This window comes from Ranitomeya variabilis, chromosome 2, assembly GCF_051348905.1.
Source record: "Ranitomeya variabilis isolate aRanVar5 chromosome 2, aRanVar5.hap1, whole genome shotgun sequence".
In the NCBI taxonomy this organism is placed as follows: domain Eukaryota; kingdom Metazoa; phylum Chordata; class Amphibia; order Anura; family Dendrobatidae; genus Ranitomeya; species Ranitomeya variabilis.
The window spans coordinates 22,203,688-22,218,177 of NC_135233.1; the positions used below are offsets into that span (position 1 = coordinate 22,203,688).

At 49.7% G+C, this 14,490-nt stretch overlaps 1 protein-coding gene across 3 annotated transcripts in view; it reads left to right on the forward strand.

The window, feature by feature from the left end:
• Positions 1 to 695: 695 nt before the first annotated feature.
• CLIP4 (CAP-Gly domain containing linker protein family member 4) overlaps positions 696 to 14,490 on the forward strand; it is a 51,356-nt gene continuing 37,561 nt past the window's right edge. For 2 of the 3 annotated variants that reach the window (XM_077282109.1, XM_077282110.1), the window contains exons 1-3: positions 696 to 831; positions 13,660 to 13,813; positions 14,328 to 14,467. In XM_077282109.1, the coding sequence (XP_077138224.1) occupies positions 13,675 to 13,813; positions 14,328 to 14,467 (279 nt within the window). In that variant the 5' untranslated portion in view covers positions 696 to 831; positions 13,660 to 13,674. Of the gene's footprint in view, positions 832 to 13,659; positions 13,814 to 14,327; positions 14,468 to 14,490 lie in introns of those variants that run through there. The other variant, XM_077282111.1, reaches the window with a different exon arrangement.

Here is a 14,490-nt window from a genome sequence, read left to right on the forward strand (position 1 = left end):
AGTGTGGAATATGCAAAAAAAAAGGGGATATGAGATGGTTTACTGTATGTAATCATGTCTCATATCCTGTCGGGTTTGGGAAGGAGAAATGAAAAGCCGGCAATTGAATTACTGGCTTTTCACATATCTCGCAGTGAATTAAATATAAATACAGAATATATATATATGTGTCTCAATGATTATATATATACATACTGTATATATGTTTTCCCGAACATTTGAGCACATAAATCCATTAGATGTCGGTTTTGCAAGCCTGCGAGAAAATCTCGCAGTACGGATGCCATACGGATTACATACGGAGGATGCCATGCGCAAAATACGCTGACACACCCTGACTACGGAGGACATACGGATCACTATTTTGGGGACTTTTCTGCCCATTACGGTCGTAAAAAACGGACCGTATTTACATACGCTGAGTGTGAGGCCGGCCATAGAGGAGAGCACCGCACTCCCGGAGCCCCCCACACTGATAGAGGAGAGCGCCGCACTGAGGAGGAGCCCCCCGCACTGATAGAGAGCGCCACACTCCCGGAGCCCCCCGCACTGATAGAGGAGAGCGCCGCACTGAGGAGGAGCCCCCCGCACTGATAGAGAGCGCCGCACTCCCGGAGCCCCCGCACTGATAGCGCCGCACGCAGTGTCACTATATATACTGTCGTCGCCTCACAGAACTTTCCCGCCCATTCTCAAAACAGAGAAGCAGCAGCTCGGTGACGTCACGACGTTGGCGCCTCCCCAGTGACGTAGTTCAGGGGGCGGGGTCGCAGTTCGGAGCGCTGCTCGCTGGATGGATGAGGAGAAGCTGATGAGGGTCATCGTGCGACGGTAATGAGGGGCGACACTGACGGGAGAGGGGGAGCTGCCACTGATGAGGGGGGTGCTGTCACTGAGGGGTGGGGGGGGGTGCTGTCACTGAGGGGGAGCTGACAGTGACGGTGTGAGGGGCAACACTGATGGTAAGAAGAGCTGTCACTGAGGGTGGGGGTGAGAGGAAACTGTCGGTGAGGGGGGTGCTGTCAGTGAGGGGGGGAGCTGACAGTGACAGTGTGAGGGGCAACACTGATGGTGAGAAGAGCTGTCACTGAGGGAGGGGGTGAGGGGGGTGCTGTCAGTGAGGGGGGAGCTGTCAGTGAGGAGGGAGATGTTAGTGAGGGGGGTGCTGTCACTGAGGGGGGTGAGGGGGGAGCTGTCAGTGAGGGGGGAGCTGTCAGTGAGGGGGGAGCTGTCAGTGAGGGGTCAGTGAGGGGGGAGCTGTCAGTGAGGGGGGAGCTGTCAGTGAGGGGGTGCTGTGGGTGAGGGGGTGCTGTCAGTGAGGGGGTGCTGTCAGTGAGGGGGTGCTGTCAGTGAGGGGGTGCTGTCGGTGAGGGGGTGCTGTCAGTGAGGGGGAGCTGTCGGTGAGGGGGTGCTGTCGGTGAGGGGGAGCTGTCGGTGAGGGGGTGCTGTCGGTGAGGTGGTGCTGTCGGTGAGGTGGTGCTGTCGGTGAGGTGGTGCTGTCGGTGAGGTGGTGCTGTCGGTGAGGGGGTGCTGTCGGTGAGGGGGTGCTGTCGGTGAGGGGGTGCTGTCGGTGAGGGGGTGCTGTCGGTGAGGGGGTGCTGTCGGTGAGGGGGTGCTGTCGGTGAGGGGGTGCTGTCGGTGAGGGGGTGCTGTCGGTGAGGGGGTGCTGTCGGTGAGGGGGTGCTGTCGGTGAGGGGGTGCTGTCGGTGAGGGGGTGCTGTCAGTGAGGGGGAGCTGTGGGTGAGGGGGTGCTGTCAGTGAGGGGGGGTGAGGGGGTGCTGTCACTGAGGAGGAAGCTGTCGCTGAGGGGGTAGCTGACAGTGACGGTGTGAGGGGCGTCACTGATGGTGAGAGGAGCTGTCACACGTCTGATGGTTCGGACTCATTGGCCCACTAGATGCCAGATTATCAGACTTTCCTCCCTAAGTCTTACTTGTTGGCGCCATTCACAGGGCGCAGATGATTCCATTTTTAGGCTCCGGCTACCAATGGAGAAATACACATTGGATGTAATTCTGCGCCTCTTACTGGAATAATGGGGAATTGCATGTAAGCACGAGCCTCTTGTCGTTTGCCAGAGTAGTCATTATATGGGGCTTGTAGTATCGGTATATCGGTAGGACCTGCGCACCATTTACTGAACTGTCTTCTGTCAAGATTGAACACAGGGAACCTGATTTCCTCTTTTAACCAAATCGCCAAATGCACACGGAAAAAAATTGCTAACCCGCCGATAATTCTGCAGCAAACAGCAGAAGCTGAGCTCAGATTTTCTGCAGATTTGTAGTCTGATCAGGCGCAGAGCTGTACAGGGATTGTCCCTATCGTCAGTTCACAGGTGTCATCCTTGGCTTCAATCTGTAATTTTGCAATTTGACCACGATAAGTAACCTGATACTCTTCCTGCAGTGACACCAAATTTTCCATTGCATGTAACCAGGGTCGAGGAAGCTCCATTCACATGGAGTCCGGATTATTGGTGGATTGACTGTCAGCATGAAAGATGCTCCAAAATCAGCGTGTATTCGCACTTGTGTGTCTGTCCACATGGGATCGACATGCTGCGGATTCTCACAAAGAAAATTCCACCACGGATTATAGTGCCACCCAAGTGGATTAATGTATTAAAATGCTCAATTTGTCGCTTTCACATTTTTACTGTTTCTTTCACCCCTTTTAATGTAGAGGGGTGTTACACCAAAATCTGCATGAGGATTTACAGTGGGGGAAATAATTATTTGATCCCTTGCTGATTTTGTGAGTTTCCCTACTGGATTTTATTTTTGATTTTCTATCTCTCAATGTGAAAATTAACCTTCCCTTAAAATTATAGACTGTTCATATCTTTGTCAGTGGGCAAGCTCACAAAATCAACAAGGGATCAAATACTTATTTCCCCCACTGTGTAGAAGAATTTTTATTACTCCCTTGTGAACGTACCATCAGGTTCTATTTACACCTGCCAAAAACACTATATTTTCCTGATGCGTTCTTTCTGCAGATGTCTGCCACAAAATACGTTTTGTTATTCTGCTCCGATTACTGAGGTTTTTTTTTTTTTTTTTTTTTTTTTCTGATCTTTCTCTGGATTTAACAGCTTTTTTATGCATTTTTTTTCCTGAAACTCTGGGATTTTTTATTGAAAATCACTAGTGCATTTTTCTTTTCCTCTTGCATTATTCAGGCTTCCCATAGAAGCCCATAGGGAGAAACCCATATTTCTCCAGTATCTCTGAGCACATACTGGGCACACATCCCTTTTCATGAAATCACATCTATTTTGCTGGAGCTGTTGGATGCATTGGATTTTTGAGCGCAAAGAAAGTGCAGCATTTAGGGTATGTGCACACGTTGCAGATTTGCCTGTGGAATTTTCTGTTCGGATTCTGCATCTCTTGGCAGAAAACGCAGGTCAAAATCTGTGCGTTTTTGTTGCGGATTTCATGCGTTTTTACCCCTGACGATTTCCATTATGGAATGGGTGCAGAAACGCTGCAGATCTGCACAAAGAAATGACATGTCCTTCTTTTAATCCGCTGCGTTTTCCGTGCGGAATCTTCCACACCATTAGCACAGAATTTTTCTTTTCCATTGATTTACATTGTACTGTAAATCACTTGCGGATCTGTAGCGTTTCTGCGCAGAAAAAACTGCTGCGGATCCGCAGGAAATCTGCAACATGTGCACATACCCTTATGCTTTGTGTGAACATGGCCTAAATGTAGAGGGCTGTTCCAGGTGTTACACGTGCAGAGTTTGCTGCTGATTTGCACCACTATCTGCCTGAGGGTTTGCAGTGGATTGTTCCATTCAATGTGCACTTTTTCTAAGGGCGCTGTCAGACGACAGAGTAAATCAAACTGCAATGCACAGAGTGGCGGTCAGGTCTCCCAAACCATACCGTTACTCTGTGCACTCTCAGTCCGATCTCCAGCCAATTTATATAGTCGTCAAAATGCACCCTAAGAGCTCGTTCACATGTCCATTTTTTGGAAAAGAGTGCTGTACATGTTTTTCACACATGGCACTCGTAGCTATAATCGTGAATGTGTCATGTTCACACATCGTTGATCTTTCGCAGACTTGAGTGGTCCTCGAAAATTCACGGATATATGTCTGATATTGATTAGAATTGGCAATGCAAGTCAATGGGTCCGTGAAAAAAAAATCTGACAGATTCCAGATGCCATCCGTGTGCTATCTGGTTTTCACAGACTGCTAGATAGGAAAAACTTTTTTTTTTTTTTCTTTCTCGTCCTAGCAAAACTGATGAATCGCGGACCAAACTCCATTGGTAAAGACTGATGAAACGCTGATGAAAAAAAAAAAAGTTGGTTATGAAACTCGTTCAGACAAGAAAATCGCTGAGGCCTAAGGGTTAATTTGTGCCTTTTTGCCGCAATTTTCTGAAATGGCTGCAAAACTTTTCACACAAAGGATGAAATAGTTGTTAACCAATTGCTGAAGATTTGTATTACGTTACTATCGGAGTTGCTTGTGCCGGGCACAGTTTGTGAGTGTGATGTGTGCATTGTTCGGGCGCGATGGATGCTCTGCTGGTTGATGCTGTAATAAGCTATATCAGGATGGTGATTAATCTTCCCGCCCTCCGCTCAGATGATCTCACGACTGCAGGCAGAATCCCATTATCACCCATCTGTTGTTCACTTGCTGCACTACAGTCCGGGGAATCGTTATTAAATTTTAATTCAAAGGCGATCGTGCAATATCTGAGGTCAGGGGGCACCGGGGGCTGCCCTGTACTACAGCTGCAGGATGCTTGTCAGGTTCATCTCTAGTTCTCGGTAGCTTCACAGTGTAGACATTAATGACCTACAGGCTGTGCACAGAAAAGTTACGGATCTGATGGTACGGATGCCTTCCCTCCCGGGACCTGATAGATCAGTAAGGCAGGTCTGGCCGAGCATTGGGCTGCTCCAAGTACAATGTGGAGCCGGAGGGGGGATAGTGATCTTTACAGCCCTGCTATTCTCAGGATTGCTGGCGGTCCGGGAGGTCAGACCTTTACCAATCATGGTGGTTGCATACCCAAATGATATATCCCTTTCCCCGACTGATTAAAAATAAATAAATCTGATAATTAGTGCAGTCATAGGTGCTCTTACTTTGTGGTGGACCTTAAATTCCTGCACAGGCTACACATATGATTTTTGCCTTTGTTTGCACTAACACATTGTAACAAACAGGAGAAAGATTTGTGACCGACATGTTGTCTAGACTGGATACAATTGTAACAAACACACAGGTTGGGACTATTTATTTATTTTTTCCTTTTTCTGACATCACAATAGGTTTAAGCAGATGATCGAGGTCAGGTTTTTTTTCTCGTACATCCCCCCATTATATAAGCTCCCAGTTCGGGACCTGCTTGTCTGCAGAGCTGACACTACTTTACTGTAACTCTAGATTGTAGAGTTGAGCGACTTTTTTTTTTTTTTTTTTTTTTTTTTAGGATCGAGTCGGGTTTCGCGAAACCCGACTTTGTCAAAAGTCGGGTCGGGTGAAATCAGCCGATTATTGCGAAAAGTGCAAGTGCTGTGATCCTGAGCAAGCAGGGGGGGCCCACTCGTTGGCACTGGCACAGGGCCCCTCATAGTACGGCGGTGTGTTTGACGGCGGGTGGCGCCTCCCACCGGCAGAGACACTTTTGCGTACTATGAGGGGCCCTGTGCCAGTGACGTCGCCAACGAGTATGCCCCCCACCTGATGAAGAAACCTGCACTTTCATCTGCACCTTCCTCTTTGTCCCCGTGTAAGGTGGTATAGTATGCGGGAAGGGGAACCTGACTTTCAGAAGGGTCAGATTCTGGCTGTGTAGAATGCAAGGGGAATGTAGTGGTCTGGGTCAATGTACCACAAGACTCATCTAGCAGTGGCTGGGCAATGGGCAGGATGAGGAAGAAACAGATATAGGCCCAAATAATAAAAGTGGGCTAAATGCAGTTCAAAATTGGTAACAGGACTAACCAGGCGGCATTGCTTTGTTCAGCGGAGGACAACTGTAAGGAGAGGCTGACACAGTGAGTAGGCCCAAATAAGTAAGTAGGCTAAAAGCAGTTCAAAATTGGTAACAGGAATAACCAGGCGGCGTTGCTTTGTTCAGCGGAGGACAACTGTAATGAGAGGCTGACACAGGTGGCATAGCTAGGTACAGCGGTGGGCTCCTCTGAGTAGCAGATAGTTGTAGTAGGCGCAACATATTAACTGGTCTAAATGGAGGCCAGGGCCCCTGTATATTTTAACTATCATCTATCATTTCAACAGATTTGTATTGGCAGTGGCATTGAAGGATTTAACAGCACAGACTACACAGTGGTGGAGCAGGGAGAGGTAAGTATTGCAGGTGGTAGAGCACTGTTCGAGCTGGGGGGGAACACTCTCTCGTGGGCGGCGGTACTGGCACAGGGCCCCTCATGTTACGACGGTGTGTCTGACGTTGGTTGTGCACCACCACCGTCAGAGACACTTCATTGTACTATGAGGGACCCTGTGCCAGTGCTGTCACCCAAGAGTGGGCACACCCACCTGTCCAGGCAAACGGCACTCGCACAGGTGCTTGCGCCAGGTGGTGACCACGGCCCTGTGGGGGGAGTCAGCCCATTTAGGGAAGTAAAAAATTGGCCTATGGTGGACATCAGCAGCTGCAAATGGAGGAATTGGAGAAGTCAGTAACAGGAGGCCAAAAGCAAGACATTTTTCAGGCAAGCTACGTGTCAGCAGGGGAAGGTGGGGCCAAATAATTAGAAATCCATGATTGGTTCATTTTAATGAAGGTTAGATCATCCACATTTTGGGTAGCCAGACGTGTCCTTTTTTCGGTCAGTATTGAACCAGCAGCACTGAATACTCTTTCTGATAGCACACTAGCTGCTGGGCAAGCGAGCTCCTGTAATGCATATTCTGCCAATTCGGGCCAGGTGTCTATTTTAGATGCCCAGTAATCAAAGGGGAATGACCTGTGAGGGAGAACATCGATAAGGGCGGAAAAGTAGTTCGTAACCATACTGGACAAATGCTGTCTCCTGTCACTTTGAATCGATGCAGCAGTACCTGTCGTGTCAGCGGTCGTTGCGAAATCACTCCACAACCTTGTCATAAAACCCCTCTGTCCAACGCCACTTTGGATTTGTGCACCTCTAGCACCTCTGCCATGTTGCCCACTACGGCTCGTGTGAGAACCATCACCGCCGCTGTGTGCTGGGAATGCCTGAACCAAACGGTTTACAAGAGTTGCTTGTTTGGTAGCCAATATTTGCTCAAGGTTCTAATGTGGCATGATATTTTGTAATTTTCCTTTATATCGTGGATCCAGGAGGCAGGCCAACCAGTAATCGTCATCAGTCATCATTTTGATAATGCGGGGGTCCCTTTTTAGGATACGCAAGGCATACAAAGCCATGTGGGCCAATGTTCCAGGTGTCAATTCACTGCTTGTGCTGGGTTGAGGAGCACTGTCTTGCAAATCAACATCACTTGTGTCCCGCAAAAACCCTGTACCTGACCTTGCAATGCCACCAGTTTCTATTGCCCCCTGAGAAGCATCCTCCTCCCATAAATATTCATCCCCATCATCCTCCTCCTCCTCCTCTTCGTCCGCCACCTCGTCCAGGAGAGTTCCCTGAGCAGACAATGGCTGACTGTCATCAAGGCGTCCCTCCTCCTCGGCTGCATGACGCCTGCTCCTTAATGTGCGCCAAACTTTGCATCAGCAGACGCATTAGTGGGATGCTCATGCTTATGATGGCGTCGTCTGCACTTACCAGCCGTGTGCATTCCTCAAAACACTGAAGGACTTGACAGAGGTCTTGTAGCTTCGACCACTGCACACCAGTCAACTCCATGTCTGCCATCCAAGTGCCTGCCCTTGTATGTGTATCCTCCCACAAATAAATTACAGCATGCCTCTGTTCGCACAGCCTCTGAAGCATGTGCAGTGTGGAGTTCCACCTTGTTGCAACGTCGATTATTAGGCGGTGCTGGGGAAGATCCAGCGATCGCTGATGGTTCTGCATACGGCTGGAGTGTACGGGCAACCGGCGGATGTGCGAGCAAAGTCTTCGCACCTTCAGGAGCAGGGCTGGTAACCCAGGATAATTTTTCAGTAAGCACAGTGCAGCGCCCCAGAGTCCTGGTCGTTGCGGTACTGGTGCTCCGCCACTAAGGGGAGTGATGGTACGTCTGATGGCACTTAAGGAGTTCACCTGACCAGGTATCACAGTCACACTTTACACTTCACATTCTGGCCACCAGGGGGAGCAAAGGGTGCTATGTATTAGGCCACTCCTCACAATCTGGTAAAACTGGGGGCTGGATAGGAAGTTAGTCAGAAGCTGACTGGGTTGGAACCAGGCAACATCCTGTGGCAGAGGGTGTTGCGGGGGGAAGATTCAGGGGGGTCTCTGTCAGGGGTGGGATCCTGACAGTGGCCTAGCGAACAGAACGTTACAGAGCTGCGCCTGCACTCAAATGCGGTGGAATCCTAAGAAAGGAAAAGAAGCGAGGTTTACTGTGGAGAAGTGAGAAACGAGATCGCAGCAAAAAGGAGATAAAGCCAGTAGGAGTCGTGCCCCGAGATCGGCAACATCCTACTAGGTTTTTTTTGCCTTCCCCTGGATCAACATGTTAGGTTAGGCTATGGGTTGAACTAGATGGACTTAAAGTCTTCCTTCAACCTTAATAACTATGTAACTACTGAGGCGCGTAGCCGGTGGCCGGAACGCCGAGGAAGTATTAGGCCCCAAGCAATACTTAAAACCACGGCAGGACAGTTAATTTTAGGTTGGCTGTCTCACCTAAATCACCTAAGAAGACATAGGGGGCAATTGTGGGAGAGGGGCGACGCTAGGGTCCCAGAAGAACTCCAGGCCTACCCGTCATACGGGTGCGTCCTATCCATATCATCTGGGGGACGGAGAAGAACATCAGAATAGATACGAGTTGTGAGAAAGAAGAACATCAGAAACAGACACAACAGTTGTGAGGACTATCCCGTGGTGCTCAGCAGGGAAGTACTACAACACACAGGCGCTAGAAGGTAGGCACTGATTTCCACCTGCAAAGGGAACTCTGGAGGTGCCATCGGACCGGCCGGTCTCAGCCAGCCCTGTTAGCAGTGCTCTGGATTGAGGATCCTGAAGCCTTCAGTAAAGAGGTAAAGAGACTGCAACCCTGTGTCCTCGTTATTCATCGTGACTTGCACCACGCACCATCATCAAACTTTTCATTGGACGCCCCTTAGCAAGGTCACGGACCGGGTCTAGCCACCGTGACAACCCCAGAACCGAGACAGAGAGGCCCAGTACCGAGTACCCCGCGGCCCTGCGTCTGGGGGCGCTCCAACTGCACCACCAGGTTCAAGGTGTGAGCCAGGCAAGGTATGTGTTTCAGTTCTGAAAGGGCTATGGCAGCCATAAAATTCCTTCCGTTATCACTGACTACCTTGCCTGCCTCAAGATGTACACTGCCCAGCCATGACTGAGTTTCTTGCTGCAAGTACTCGGCCAGTACTTCCGCGGTGTGTCTGTTCTCGCCCAAACACTTCATTTCCAACACAGCCTGCTGATGCTTATCACAAGCTGTTCCATAATGGGACACCTCGTGTGCAACACTGGCAGCTGCGGATGGAGTGGTTGTGCGACTGCGCTCTGTGGACGAGCTTTCGCTTATGGAGGAGGAGGAGGGGTGGCGAACTCCTACGTAACATCCCTGGCCATGCCTACTGGTCCATGCATCTGTTGTGAGGTGCACCTTTCCACTGACTGATTAAGGGAGCCTTCGAGGCCTTGTGTAGCCAGACGATGACGCTGGCTCAACACCTCCAGCTATTATTAGCTGCTATTTTGCTTTTCCCACTACCAACAGATGCTCCACCACCACCATCAGTACCAGCTGGCAACGACCGCCCGCGGGCTCTTCCACCAGACTTCCTCATTTTTGGGAAAATGTAACCAAAATAACAACCGTTATATGGTACTGTAAAACAAGGTAGAAGGTGTATATAAACTTGTTGAGAATTTAAATCTCCCTTTTTATTTTGGGGAGACTGAACCACAACTCAGGCCCAGTGTATAAAACAACGCAATGTAAGTGGCAGCAAGTGGCCGGCTGATATACGACAAACTAAGAGGACTGAGGTATATCCACTTTGTGAGAATTTCAATCTCGCTTTTTTTTTGGGGGGGGGGGGGGGAGACTGAACCCAAACTCAGGCCCAATGTATTTTACAACGCAATGTGAGTGGCAGCAAGTGGCTGGCTGATATACGACAAACTAAGAGGACTGAGGTATATCCACTTTGTGAGAATTTGAATCTCACTTTTTTTTGGGGGGAGACTGAACCCAAACTCAGGCCCAGTGTATAAAACAACGCAATGTGAGTGGTAGCTGGAAGATATATGAAAAAATACAAGGACTGTAGTGCAATTTCAATCTCCCTACAATGATCTCAGGACATGTATGGCAGCAATAAAAAGGACTGCTGCACCCAAAAGTGTGGACAAATAAAACAAGATAACTGCAGAAAGGAGCAACAGGATTTTTGCTTTGAAAAAAGCAGTTGGTTTGCACAGCAGCGTACAAACAGCAATGCAGCTATCAGGGAGCCTTATAAAGAAGCCTAATAAGCTACAGAGCTGATGCACAAAGATATAGCCTCCACTGTCCCTGCAAAAAAAGGTGGTGTTGGACAGTGGAAATCGCTACAGCACAAGCGGTTTTGGGGTTAATCTTCCCTCCCTAACTATATCCCTTCTGACGAAGCTGCAGCAACCTCTCCCTACGCTAAGATCGGCAGAAGTAAGATGGCGGTCGGCGGGAACGCCCCTTTATAGCCCCTGTGACGCCGCAGACAGCAAGGCAATCAGTGTCATGCCCTTCTCTAAGATGGTGGGGACCGAGACCTATGTCATCACGCTGCCCACACTCTGCGTCCTCCTTCATTGGCAGAGAAATGGTGCTGAACGCGTCATACGAAACGCGACTTTGGCGCAAAGATCGCCGACCGCATGGCCGATCCCACACTAGGATCGGGTTTCATGAAACCCAACTTTGCTGAAAGTCGGCGATTTTTGAATTTGTCCGATCCATTTCGCTCAACCCTAGTAGATTGGCTTCTGCTCCCTCTAGTGGTCAGATTTTGAAATTGCACTTAATGTGAACACTTTGTGGGTACGGGGGATTGCACTAGATTTACAACATTCCCATTGGCCATGGATTACCCAAAACTACATAGGGCCTCACAGATATAAGGGAGAGAGTGTAGGGTATATGTGCAAAGAAGTAATGAGCATAGCACATGTTTTGTTATGGACGCCTTGCTGGTGCCATACTGTGATAGCGTATCGCTGACAGTAGAAGTCTGACTTCTTTCTGGGACTCCCATTATTACTGAGAAGAACAGGGCTATAGAGCTGATTTTAGCACTTTGTTTCCTGAAACAAAACTTAGAAGGGGACATGGCACTAAATCAGCTCTGTAACCCCCTTCATTTTCAGGATCGATAGCTATCCCACAGGTTAGACCCCCTCTCCCTCCCAGTATTATTGATGCTATGTCCTAGTGACATGTTTTAAGAAGGGAGTGAATACAAGGAACTCTCATGGATCAAAAGCTCTGACATAAACGGTCTAAACCCCATAAACATGTTGTACCACGCTGCAGGTGGTTCTAGGAATTCGTGGTGGATCCCGGCCAGGGACATTGGGTGGAGACCCATCGGAGGCGATACATGTAATATATATTTCACACACAATCACGATAATAATGGCAGATATCATAATTCATAGATCCGGGCTCACAGAGGAGCATGTTGTGTATGGCCACCGCATTAGGACCCAATGGACCTTATTATTATTTATTATTTTTAAATCTGCATTGATTCTACGGTGCTGCACATAGGAAAAGGGGTTACATACAAAATATACGTAAAATATAGTGAACAAACTAAGTGACAAATGGACTACATTGTTGTCATATTTTCCCACCTGGAATCTGTTTTCTTTTGCATACTGTAAATATTGTAATATTATTGTGTATGTATATATTTGTCCCCCCCTTTCCTCCAGAGCGACTATATGATCACGGCCCAGGATGGGGTCGAAGCGCTAAGTTGCTTCTACCGTATAGGTTTTTGCCTTGTCCACCACTTGAACTTTATTTTTGAGCAATTACTAAAATTTAAAAACATTTGCACTTAACCTTTGAGTGTGCGGTGAAAATTTCTCAAACGTAGTGATCGTGGAGTTTGCCACTCCCTTCCACCAGCACCTCGCTCTGCAGCGGTGTGCACAACAGTCTCTGTTTCAAGCTAAGTGACAGATGGGTACAGCGGTTATAAGTCAGTGCTGTCAGTCGGCTGCCGTCCATACATTCAACACAGCATCATGATACGTTGTACCAACAAGTGCCCCTGTGTCACCCGGAAATGGTCAGGAGTGGGGTTCAGTTTATGGATGTAGGAAATGTAGGAATATTGTGGTAACACTGTTTATCAAAACTGTTCCCTGGCGGGTTTCTGATAACGCAGCGGGGCTTGTTGGACCCTGGCAGGCCTCTGATAACGCTATGGAGCTCGTTGGTCCCTGGCAGATTTCTGATAACGCAACGGGCTTGTCTGTCCCTGGCGGGCCTCTGATAATGCTACGGGGCTAGTTAGACCCTGATAACACCGCGTGGCTCGTCGGTCCCTGACGGGCCTCTGATAACGCAGCGGGGCTCGTCGGTCCCTGACGGGCCTCTGATAACGCAGCGGGGCTCGTCGGTCCCTGACGGGCCTCTGATAACGCAGCGGGGCTCGTCGGTCCCTGACGGGCCTCTGATAACGCAGCGGGGCTCGTCGGTCCCTGACGGGCCTCTGATAACGCAGCGGGGCTCGTCGGTCCCTGACGGGCCTCTGATAACGCAGCGGGGCTCGTCGGTCCCTGACGGGCCTCTGATAACGCAGCGGGGCTCGTCGGTCCCTGACGGGCCTCTGATAACGCAGCGGGGCTCGTCGGTCCCTGACGGGCCTCTGATAACGCAGCGGGGCTCGTCGGTCCCTGACGGGCCTCTGATAACGCAGCGGGGCTCGTCGGTCCCTGACGGGCCTCTGATAACGCAGCGGGGCTCGTCGGTCCCTGACGGGCCTCTGATAACGCAGCGGGGCTCGTCGGTCCCTGACGGGCCTCTGATAACGCAGCGGGGCTCGTCGGTCCCTGACGGGCCTCTGATAACGCAGCGGGGCTCGTCGGTCCCTGACGGGCCTCTGATAACGCAGCGGGGCTCGTCGGTCCCTGACGGGCCTCTGATAACGCAGCAGGGCTCGTTGGTCCCTGGCTGGCCTCTGATAACGCAGCAGGGCTTGTTAGTTCTCATGATGAGCGCTTGTAATTCTTTGTTTGCAATGTTCCATCCTGAACTTAGGATAATAAAGGTGAAAAATGTAAGTAGGACGGTGAAAGGGAAGAGTGGGATCCAGGGTCAGGCAGCCTCTGAAATAGAATACATCTGATGACAAGCGGGCGGCACAGCTGCTGGCCGGAGCGGGGTCCGGGAGGGGCTCTGTTGTGAGAAGTTTATTCCTGGCACTTGTTATTGGATTGTCCACTCATTTGTGGCTTTTCTCTAATGTCCTCCCTCCTTTTTATTTTCCTAATCGCCCAGGTGGTTTTCTAGAAAATGACCATTGAGGACCTGACTCTCGGGTACCTCGAAGGAAACGCTCTGTCCGTTTTCCACCGCTTCCAGCCGTACTATCCTGACTCCTGCCAACCTGTCACCTTCTCCGTGGCTGCAGCTCCGATGCCGTCTGACTGTGGTGAGTACGAGACGTGTGAGAATGACCCGACCATTATATATAGGAATCATTAGCCAGGTGAGTGTCGCTCAGGAGCCCCCCAAAATCCATCAGGATGCAGGCAGTGCCCCCGAGTCCTGGTGTGGAGGCACTGATGGCGATGGTTTCCTCTGCTCCGGACCCTGATTGTTCACTTCAATAGGGATGAGAAGATTGATGTCCTGATTGTATTAATGTGTGGCTGTCAGTGCTGGGCATGTTACAGATTGTGTGCAGATCTATGTCGGCCTCTGTATGAGACCCGTATAGTGAGGTTTGTGCAGGGATCTTCCGGCACACAGACTCTGCGTGATGCCCTGCAGAGTGGGCAAATAAACCGCTTCTTATTTCTTATAAAGGGGTTGTGCAGCAGCTGTCATATTCACGTTTAGAGGCACAAACCATTGGATACCCGGCAGGCATCGCAAATATAACAAAAGGAAACCTCAGATATAGGCTGCTCCCTGTGTAATTACTATTTTACTTTTTTTTGCAGAATTCTCCTTTTTTGACCCTAACGATGCTTCCTGCCAGGATATTCTGTTTGATCCGGACACCTCGGTTTCTGAGCTGTTTGCTATCCTAAGACAATGGGTCCCCCAAGTCCAGCAGAACATAGACGTCATCGGGAACGAGGTGGGTCCACGAGTGGACTAAAC